General features: G+C 36.1%; 1 protein-coding gene across 2 annotated transcripts in view; it reads right to left on the bottom strand.

Annotated features, from left to right (window-relative positions):
• Nucleotides 1-4,653: 4,653 nt before the first annotated feature.
• Nucleotides 4,654-10,986, bottom strand: part of LOC107096121 (SLIT-ROBO Rho GTPase-activating protein 3-like) — a 52,886-nt gene continuing 46,553 nt past the window's right edge. For both annotated transcript variants that reach the window (XM_015392630.1, XM_015392631.1), the window contains exons 18-22: nucleotides 10,056-10,129; nucleotides 9,753-9,933; nucleotides 8,342-8,488; nucleotides 7,419-7,737; nucleotides 4,654-6,701 (exon numbers count right to left, since the gene is read on the bottom strand). In XM_015392630.1, the coding sequence (XP_015248116.1) occupies nucleotides 6,237-6,701; nucleotides 7,419-7,737; nucleotides 8,342-8,488; nucleotides 9,753-9,933; nucleotides 10,056-10,129 (1,186 nt within the window). In that variant the 3' untranslated portion in view covers nucleotides 4,654-6,236. The remainder of the gene's footprint in view (nucleotides 6,702-7,418; nucleotides 7,738-8,341; nucleotides 8,489-9,752; nucleotides 9,934-10,055; nucleotides 10,130-10,986) is intronic.

Below are 10,986 nucleotides of genomic sequence, written 5' to 3'. Positions count from 1 at the left end.
TTGTTGGGTAAAAAAACAAAAACAAATGTCCAACCATCAATATATGATCAAAAGAATGTCCACAATGCAGAACCAATAAATATATACAATCTGTATTCTCAAGTGACATCATTGACCGCTGTTGGAGTGCATGTGTTCAAGCACTAAAAAAAAAATACTTAATTAAAAAAAAAAAAAAAAGGTTAATAAACCATAAATAATCAAACCTTCCTCTGTGACCTGGCAAATTTTGATTGGCCTAGAGAAGGGGTCTTCAAAAATCATCCATTCTGGGACGTAAGATAGATGGAAAGACCAAAATCCCTTTGTTATGTGTTAACCCCAGCTAATGCTTAAAAAAGTTTTATTCCAATATGTAAGCAAATGTACCAAATGAAGCTTCACTATCTTTTATGAAGGATTTAACTTGGGTATTATTAAACACATATATCAACACAGTAAGGTTTAAAAAGAAAATAGTCCTCAATTTCATAATGAGTTTGTGATACCAGTGCAAACAAAAAACACTGCATGGCTCAAAGCTAAATCATTAAAACTGTTTGCCAAATGGTCGGCTTTCAGACAAAAAAGATGTAAAATCACAGAAATGCCAAACTAAGATATTTTAAAAAGACATTCACTCTGTATTGATCTAACCCAAATTACCTTCTGGAAAACAGCAAGATAAATTGAAAAAAAGTCTCCAACCCAGTTGTAATTGTGAAATACAGTTGATATTGTCATAATCTCAAACATGTTTTAAATGAGTAATATTTAAAATAAACATTTCATGAAATTTGTCTAACAATCAGCAGTCTATCTTTTTTATCATGTAATTACACAGCTGGAGTCAATTTCTGTTTCTGTCTCTTGTACACATTTTTAGCCTACAGCCAGTCTTAGAACAGTTCTACAAGAGTTAATAAGTCTTAAGCCAAAAAAAGGGCAGCCAGGACCTTTTTCATCAGGACTTGGGACTATTGTAGCAGTACCAATAAAGGATGTCATGAATCTCTCTTGAAATACTACTGACTTGAAAAGAAAACAAACAAAAAAACCTGTAGTACTTTCCATCTTCCAGGGCAGAGTTCAGTCTGACCATGATCATTAAAGGTCTGTTTCAGTTGTGCTCCAATGTTTGCCATGTTTGGCAAACTTTGCAGCACAAAAAAATAAACAGCTCACCAATATGATGGATTTAGATCAAGTCATTGCTGTTTAACAGCTTTGAAAGTGCTAAATGACAACCTCTGCTTTACAGAGTAAAATATCCAGTAAAATATGATAGATCTGACTAATGAAGCCTAGATGGAAGTTCAAATGAAGAAACTCATTGCTTTCCTTCATCCACCTGCAACCCAGCCAATCAGCTTTGATCATCCAAAGTTATTCTTAAAAGGCCTCCGATACGCGCCTGTCTGCTCCTGTGCACGGGCGGTGGATACGCTGTGTGACTTCATTCAGATGTTACTGTTTCAACCCACCTCCAGCCCCTTCTCCACCATCGTAGCTAAAGCTTCCATCAGAGTGTCATTCCTCCCGGACTCTTACCGCATTTCCTGTCTCATCTTAACCAGTCCGACAGAAGACTGCCATGTTGAGCCTGGTTCTGCCAGAGGTTTCTTCCCAACGGTGAGTTTTTCCTCTCCACTGTCGCTCCATGCTAGCTCATCTCGCAATCCTCATCTTCTCTCAACCTGTGTTATCCAACTGGACTTCCATCAACCAGGTCCCTGAGTGAAGCTCTTGTATCAGCTCACGCAGTCCACTGGATTTCCCCATAAAGCTCAGCATACCGTCTCGCTAACCAGCAGTCTACAGACTGACCAACTTCATCTATCTCCACTCCACCACCAGTTTCAGGCCTGGAGGGAAAACAGCCCTATTCTTTGCTCCTGTTCATGCATATAAGTCAGATTAAGCGCTATGTTTCCTGCCGAGGTCTGATTGCCAAAGACAAAGTAATTGTATCAATACATTTCTCTTAGTTGTCTTTTCTCTTTATGTGAGTTTTTCAGATTGAAATGTGATTGATAGAGAGGATCATTCTATTCTTTAAAGCAAAGAAGATTGTGTTGCAATGTATAACAACTTTCAGTTATCAAACATTTTAATAACATATACTGACTTCCCGGATGGACAAATTTCCCTTTCAGATAGAACCCAGTATCTAAATTCAGACCTGGACTGAGCTAAATATAGTTTATTAAATCTAGCAATCTTTTTCCTTAAAAAGTGTATTGAAAAAAAAAAGAAGAAAGGTTTGAGGGATAACATATCTTATATAGCTCGAGTCGTATGTGACGCTTTATGGAGTCGTAATGTGATGCTGTGTGCCACTTTACTTTACATTTTATTATCAATCCATCCTTTTGCAGACATCACTGCTGTCTGTATTCCGTTAACGGGTCATTCTTATAAAACTGAAGAAAATTCCACTGCTGAGTGTTTATTTACAAACGTCTAATATGTCTATGCCACCCTATCATTATAATTTGTTACAATTTTTAAGTTTTTCTTTAAAATATGTTCAGCCCAACTTAATATACTTAATGTTTCCCAAATTAAATTGGAATACCCTAAACTCCCCTAAATACATGCATGCTGCAGCAAAAGACTATAACAGGATTCAAAAAGCACTAAAACAAACAAAAGGGTTATTATGAATAAGATTTACAGTAACTTACTGGGTTAAATAGGTTAAAATGCATTCTTAAACTTACCAAGAGTCCAAGACTGTTTTTGATTGAAATTCACTACTTTTTCAGATTGATTTTTAAATCATTCAAGAGTTACTACATTCCACACACTAAAGATGTTTTGAGCATTAACTGTAAGTAGCTGTCTTATTTGGAGGCAAAAAGATTTTTTCAATATTTGATTGAGTTCAGGTACAATCAGCTAATGAAAAATCAAAATCCTATTGGGTAAGTTGTTAAAAAATAAGTCGGGGTTGGGAGGAAAGTAATTTAAAACTTTTCAAGATTTTTCAAAGCTACCGTATGCTTAAATATATACATAAAAAAAAATATGTGTTTAACAAATCTGGAATTACTTCAATTAGTTCAATATGGTCAGTCAGTCAACTTAAAGACAATGCCTCAATCAAGCTGGGATCAGACAGAAACTTGATGTACTAAAAAAAAAAAAAAAAAAAAAAAAAAAAAAAAAACACTTTTAATTTAAACCAATAAAAAAATGCACTGAAAACATCAAGTAAAATTAGGAATACTAAAGCCATAAGAAGACAGGAGCCTTGGTCAATGTTATGGAGTTTTTTTTTTTTTTTTCTCGGTTTATTGTTCAGCTAATATCTGTGCCTTGATAATAATTACAAAAAAATCTATGCATTACACATTATATATATATTTAAATAGATATACCATATTATATATATATGTACTGTTCCTTTAAAATGTCATATTTACAAGCAGTCTCTAACAGTCGCTTTAAATTCATTCAAACTGCATTACATTAAGCCTTTTCTAATACAGCCAGACCTGTACATTTTACCAAAAGCAAAGAACACTCACACAGCCTGCAATGACCACAGACAACCTAAACAAGCTTGTTTCTAGTACATCTCGTAATTGAAGACACATAAACAACTAATGCAGCTCAGCTTCATAAGAGGTTTATTGGTGCTTTACTCAACAAAATTGTGCAATTGCCTTATCCGTTTTTAGAGGTAACCAAGCTGATAATGTTGTAAAGAGAGATATTTTATTATTTTATGAAACTAATATTTACTTCACCCAATATTACAGAAAAGAAAGTGAAAGATAAAACGTTGTGTCAGCTGTCCATTTTAGCTTGGACTATATCGCCACCCTCTGGCCTGTTCTAGAATGACACATAAAGGGAAAGGAAAAAAGCAGTAGACTGACTTCATAACTTAAAAAAAATAATAATTCCTGTCAAGAACTAGCTATACTTCCCATTTCAATTGTATTAATAACCCTGGAACATTTTTGACATTTTCTTACTTTGCAATCACAGAATGGCATTTAGTTAGGATATTATGTGATTAGCCAAAACACAAACAAAAATTTTATTTTTCAATTCAGTTTCTTTTATTCTGGTATCCCTAAAGTTCACCTCTGTGTTACTTAAACTCTTAATCATCTCTTCTCTGAATGCTTAATAAACAAAGATGATGATAAAAAGACAACAGTAAATGGATCAGAAAAAAGGGTTTTAGAGAGGTTTAAAGTAGGATCAGCCTATAAAACAATATCCTAAGCATTGAACACCTCATACAGCCCTTTTCAATGAATCATCTGGAATAGCAAACCAAACATGCAAAGCATTAACCTGTGAAGGCAAGTGACCCTTTAACTTAAGTTAAAGAGATCAACATAAGCTGTTAGCCTTCCATTTGACAAATTTGGTCCCAGTGGAGTATAAGAAGAAAGGCGCTTGGTCTAACAAAAAAATAAAGTAAAAAGTAGTGCATACACAGAAAACATAAAGAAGAATGTGCTCTGGTCACAGGAAACCAAAAATGAAACTTCGAACCGTCAGGCAAAAACCTTTCAAAAATAAAATTACAGATCATAATGAACATCTCATAGTGTAGCATGGTGATGGCATACTCATGGTATGGAGAGGACAGGAACTCCAGTCTGAACTGGTAGGAAAATGGAAGGAGCAAAACAAAGGATCTTAAAAAAAAGTAAGTAAAAGTGTAATAAATTCTTGGTTAGGTATTTGCCAGCCATGTGCTTTACTGCATTTTTCAAGTATTTTCCTGCAGACACCTGACCTGAATAAGTTGAGTTATCAACAGACTTCTGCAGGATTTAATTAGACGCGGATGGGGTAATGCATTCAGACTCAAACATTTAGGTTGGAGTAGAGACAAATGTAAAACGGCAAGAATGTGACATTCTAAGAACCAGGATTTAGAACCAGCGTCTTAGCAGCTGAAAGTCACTTTTGTCTGGCACAAAGCATATGGGGAGAGCAACAATGATAATTCATATTAAAGTATATGCATGTGATAGAATCCTTCACCTAAAGTCTAGATCCAAATGCAATGCACGATCTGTCGCAAAACTTGAACATTGTGATTCAGATGCTTTATAACCAATCTGATTAAGTTTGGAGTGTTTTGCAAAGCAGAATTTCTGAAGCAGGTAAACAAAATACTTGGAATTGGAAATGCAGCAAAACAGTGGTTTGAGACATTGCTGCATTGAAGAGAATTTAATAAATTCATGCAACACTTTTATGAATTTAATTTGTATAAAATGTTGAGAAAACATATAGAACTTTACTTCCAATTCAAAATAAAAGCATCACACCGTTGCTCTACCACAAACAAAATGCTGTATCTGGTTGTAACACAATTTATGTATAAGGGGTATGAACACCTTTGCAAAGCACTATACTCCTCAAATATAAGGAAACAGGTTTACACGATTAGGTGGGTAATTGTACTGATGCTGCAGGCTGGAGAATAAAGCAGCACCATAAGCTGGTATCACAACAGTGCTTGGAGTTATTTTGTCACATTTGTGCTTTATTTGGCCTTCGGTGCCAGTAAATTCTCTGTGCTGCCATGAGTTTCTTCTGGGACCTGCAATATTTCCCAGACTTTAAAAAAATGTAACAAGTTTGAATATGTATCTTATCCAAAAGCCAAATGCCTAAAGGTTTTAGTCAATACAAAAGTTAATCAGAAGAACTGCAAACTGGAAGCAATTATCCATTAGTCATGTTTTCTTCCTCTATTGTTCTAAAGTGGGTTTTCTTAACAGCAACCCCTCTCCATCAGCATAAGTGGTTCTGAAGGGGATATTTAAACACAAGACAATGCAGACCCCCAGCACAGTCTCAATGTCTAAATGGTAAGTGGTGAAGTATTCCTGTAAATGTTTCTCGGTAATGGAGCTACAGTAGAAACCAGACACAAAGCACAAGCTTACAGCATCTTTTAATCTAATAATGTTTCAGTGAGATGTTTCATATCTCAGCAAACAGAAACACTCTCCAGTGCATCTCTTTATTCCAGCTCTATACAAGTCTATTAAATAATTTCTACAGTTTTAACCCCTAGTTCTGTGTAAAATAATCACTGTTAAACAGTACAGTTACTTGCTCCCAGTAGGTGTGGGAAGAAACCAGAACAAGTCATTTAGTGGTAAACATTTAGACATAGTGGATGTTTTTTATTTAAGTAAAGCCATCCTGTAGGGGCATGGTGATAAAATCAGTTTGTCTCAACATTGTTCTCATCAGGTGGCTGACTGGAGCTACATGTTACCCTGTTTGTCTGATGATGAGGAGGATGTGGACGGTGATGGGGAGGGGGCTTTTGGAAAGACCTTTTCAGTGGGAGTAATACTAGGGCTACCCAGACCAGAAGAGCTGGAGCTGCTAGAGCGGTGTGGCACGTGACCAGGTCCGATCACTGGAGCAGGTCTCACTGGCCTGACTGGAGGTGGCCTTAAAGGTGCACTTGGTCTACGTGAAGACAGGGCTGGTTTAAAGGTGGTCATGGTCTCGGAGGAAGAGCTGCTGCTGCTACGTCGTTGGGCTGCATCTGGATCCCTGATTACCATAGTGTGCTGGGGGCTGGCGGACATTTCCTGGGTGGCACCAGGATGTTTGAGGGGCTCCAGCGTGTCGAGGACAACATCTGGGGCATGCTTGGCTACATTCTGCCTCTCTAGCTCTCGCAATTCATGCAGGGCTGTATTCATGGTTTTCTCTATGTCCTAGCAAATAAAAAACAAAACAAAAAACAATATTTTAGTTCAGACAGCAAGTGTTTAAGTGGGGAGTTTTGTAGTGCCAAGCTCACAGCCAGTTAATATCAAAATAAAGCAAAAATATATAAAAAAAAAAAAGTGATATCAAATACTGAATTTATGCTTCCTAACATTACAATTATGCAACATGTAGAAATGCAAAACAGCTCATTCTTGATCATGAATAATTTGAAATATTCTAATCTCCAAGCACATAACTTTCCCCATTTTACAATTTAATTGGCTCATTCAGTTGAGTATTTTGAAAAAAATTTTTTTTTTACGATCCACCAATACTTCAATCCATCCATTTAATAGCTGAAATACATATTTACAAACACATGCATGGCAATCTGTGCTATTGATATGGGAACAACTTTACCTTAAAAACTGTACTGGTTGTTCATGGGTCTAATCTATCACATACTGTCATTACTTCATTAGTATCTTTTATCATAAAAAAACTATATAAGCAACTTAAAATTATTAAAAAATAGAAATAAAAGAATGATTTGGTTTCTATTAACTAGAGTGATGAAAAGTTTTCTGATTGGTACGATCATAAAGGACTATTACACCTGGCTGTTTCATGCTGAGCGCTCCTTTGCTTCCAAACTACCAAAGAGGATAATGAAAATTGGAAGTGATCTAACTATATTTCAATAACTTGTTGCCACCTCTCACCTCTGCGAGTGCCTCAGCCTCCAGCGCTTTGTGGTCCCCTAAACTTGCGTGCCGAGTCGTGCCCGGCGATGATCGCTGAGAGTGGCTATCGATAAATGCCTTCCTGTCAGGGTGATTTATGGAGCCAGAGCTGCCGAATGTGGTGAGGCGTCTTTTCTCCGGGCTGTCGGCGTGGCCTCTGTTGACGGTTATCTTGTGTGGGCTGCAAGGGCGAGGCATAACCCTGGGCGGCTGATCGGCTGCTCTGGTGGGGCTAAGGCTGTCTGCCCCATTGTTCCTATGGCGGGGAACTGCAGCCCCATCTGATCGCACCCTTAATCTAACAGAAAAGGATTTTAAGGGAAAATTAATGTCTTTGTTATGGATGGATATTTTTGCTTGCATTACTATACTTATTTCTTGATGCTATGGGGGGATTTAAATATGTAACCTTTAGGATCACAGGAGGAAGGACATGGGGAAGAAAGAGATAGATCTAGGGCAAAAGAATGAAAAGAAGGAAAACAACTTAGAAAACAAAGGTGAAGGAATGACATAAAAGAAGGTATATAGGACCAGGATGAAAGAACAGACAGATGACATTATTAAAGAGCCAAGGAAGGAAAAGGTTAAGATGAAAAGAAGGAAATGAACTGCATGAGGAAGGAAGGAAGGAAGGAAGGAAGGAAGGACAGAACAACATGTGAGCAGAATGGCAGATGATTATTAGGATGGAAGGAAACAACATGGAAGTGAAGGTGGTAAAAGAAAGGAATGGTGGTACGAAGGTAGTTTTAAAGTAATTGAGAAAATAAAATCTGGAAACGACATTATTTTACAAACTGATTTCTTTCTGTGATTACCCAGTATCATAATATATTGAAATCAAATTCCAAATGTTTCACTCAATTTTTTTATTTTTATTTTTTTTAAATAAACCCCACCTTCCTAATGCAGGTCCGAAACGGTTCTCAGCAGCCTGATCAGAAGGAGCCTGACGCTCATTTCTTGATGAAGTCCTGTCATCATAATAAGGGCCACTGCCAGTCTCAGCTTCTGTCCTTTGAACACTGTCTGAGAATGCATCATCCCTGTAATGAACATAAATCAGTGATTCATCTTTAATATTAACTTCTGTTTTTTTCTAATGCTTATTTATTTTGTAAGGTTTTTAAAGTATGTAAATAACAAAATAATAAAACAGCATAAGCATCCAAAGACTAGATAAAGTCTTTCTGCCACTAATATAAACTGATCAGTGATTCAGAAAGATTATTTACACAATATAATTCAGTCTCCTCTATCATGTATGTCAGATAATTAGCTTCGAATTACAAGTTCTTTCTGGAGAATTCTTTCATTCTGCAAAAAAAGGAGGGGAAACAGTGGAAATGAGAAAAGCATGATATCTGTTTTGTTCAAAGTTTCCTTTCAACAACAGACAACATTTTTACCATGAAATTTAAAATAATAATACATTTTTTTAATGAAAATAATATAATTTAACTAAATTTGCTTTATAAGTTGAGCTGCCCATTTCAATAGATTAATATAACCACATAAAAAGTTGGTCTCTTCCAATAATATTGTTCTTAAAGGGTTAGGCTTTTAGAATTTAAAGTGATATTTTATAAAAAAAAACAAATGGATGATTATGACTTGAAGCTATTTTTAAACCTATACACTACTGTTTATGCTCTAAAAACATTCTAAATGACTTAGTTTCGAGTAAATTCTGGATGCTACCCACTCAGGACACTTGGAATACATTGGACGAGCAGTATGGAGGAATATTGACACGTTTTTTGTGGACTTTTATGGACCTTTCTGCCTCGGGCGCCATAGACCTCCATTATTTGAATGTCAGCAGACAGCAAGAAGCCTCCCAGATCTCCAGATGCATTTGAGATATCAAAAAAGTACTCCAGAGTGTTGTTCAGCATGGGGGTGAGTAGAAAATGAAGGCTAATCATGTTTTGGGTGAACTATTCCTTTAAATTCTAAGAAAACATATATAATAAAAAAAAAAAAAAAAAAAGGGAAATTTAACAAAGTAATGGACCATATATGGACTGTCGCCATAGTCCTTCCTTCAAGAACCGCCACTCAGACATGTCCAAGACATCAGCTACAACTTAGACATTTTTTTTAAGCCACTGCTTATTCACATTTCCTATCATGATTGGTTACATTTTTGCACTGCCAAATGTGCACAAAAAGAGGGTTAAGATATCTATAAAATATGACTTGTCTTTCTTAGACTAATTAAAATATTTCATTTCATTCATTGAAATGTACCTGAACATTATATGTCATTTCATTATTTACACAATAAATGCAATGAATCAAACTTACATGTCTTGCACTACAATGTACTGATGTGGGATCAGCCCATCCACGCCATTGTGCCGGCCCTCCCACCAGTCCGCCGATGCTCTCATGTACAGCAGCAGAGACGCTCCCTTCTTAAAGGACAGCTCCCTGGAACTTCGACCCACGTAGTCATATTTAGCGATTGCCTCAATCGGCTCAACATCTGCAGCCACCGCATGAAAGGGTTCAATATATATATACACAACAAATCTAATTATTTTCTCTGTAAACTCCAAATGCCACAGCTGTGATCTTGAAAGTGCATTGATCGAGTTTGTGTCTGACCTTCATCGCTTGTGTTTGGTCCGGTCCCGTTGTCTATTTCATCCAGAGCTCCCGGCTCACTGTGAGGGCTTTCACTGCCAAAGAAAAAAAAAAAGAAGGAATACAATAAATTAGAAAGAAACACTAAAAAAAGCATAATTCATAATTGTTAACAACGTTTAAACAAGTTAAATATCAGACTTTTTCCAAACATTTAGGCCTCTAAAAGTTAGATCACAAACTGATTTACTCTTGAGGTCTGAATTACAGTGAAATTTGATCTGTGGACCCAAACTACATTTGCAGATGGACAGAAACATAATTAGAAAAATATAATCCAAGACTTGACGCTGCGTTCAAAAACAAATTGAATTTTGCAGATATAGCAACTCATAAAGACATCATAAAAAGAATGACAACAGCACCAAATCTAACCAAGGTACAACAGACATCTTATTGCCTTTTTGTCTTTACACCTTAGGAGCCCTAAACCTCCATATAACATGAAGATTTAACTGGACAGCTATTTTAATTTCAAACCAACATGAGTTAAATATGTTGTGCTTTTTTCAGGTGCAGTCTCTTTATTCTTTAGAATATTTTGTTAGGTCAGGGGCTCAAAGGTGAAAAGGATTATATTTTTATATAAGAAATAACAGAAGTCTTAAAGATTAGACTATAAAAATACTGCATTCTAGCACTTTGTGGGCCTTCCTATAATGTTGAACTTTTGGCATTTTTTCACATTATAATTAGAAACCATAGCGTATTTTATTTTCATTTTATAGGTGAGTTCAACCTACAGGAGAGAGTTGTTGCAAAAGAGAAAAAAAACAAACATGTTTTTCTCTTATGCTGACTTAAGTTGGTGGTGAAAGCTCTATATAAAATTTAGGGAACAATCTATCATGCTCCATCACGCTGCGGATTTTGTCCTATATTGTGACTTCCA

This window comes from Cyprinodon variegatus, unplaced genomic scaffold (genome assembly GCF_000732505.1).
Source record: "Cyprinodon variegatus isolate N-32 unplaced genomic scaffold, C_variegatus-1.0 Scaffold599, whole genome shotgun sequence".
NCBI classification, from domain to species: domain Eukaryota; kingdom Metazoa; phylum Chordata; class Actinopteri; order Cyprinodontiformes; family Cyprinodontidae; genus Cyprinodon; species Cyprinodon variegatus.
This window is presented reverse-complemented; position numbering and strand designations above follow the sequence as displayed.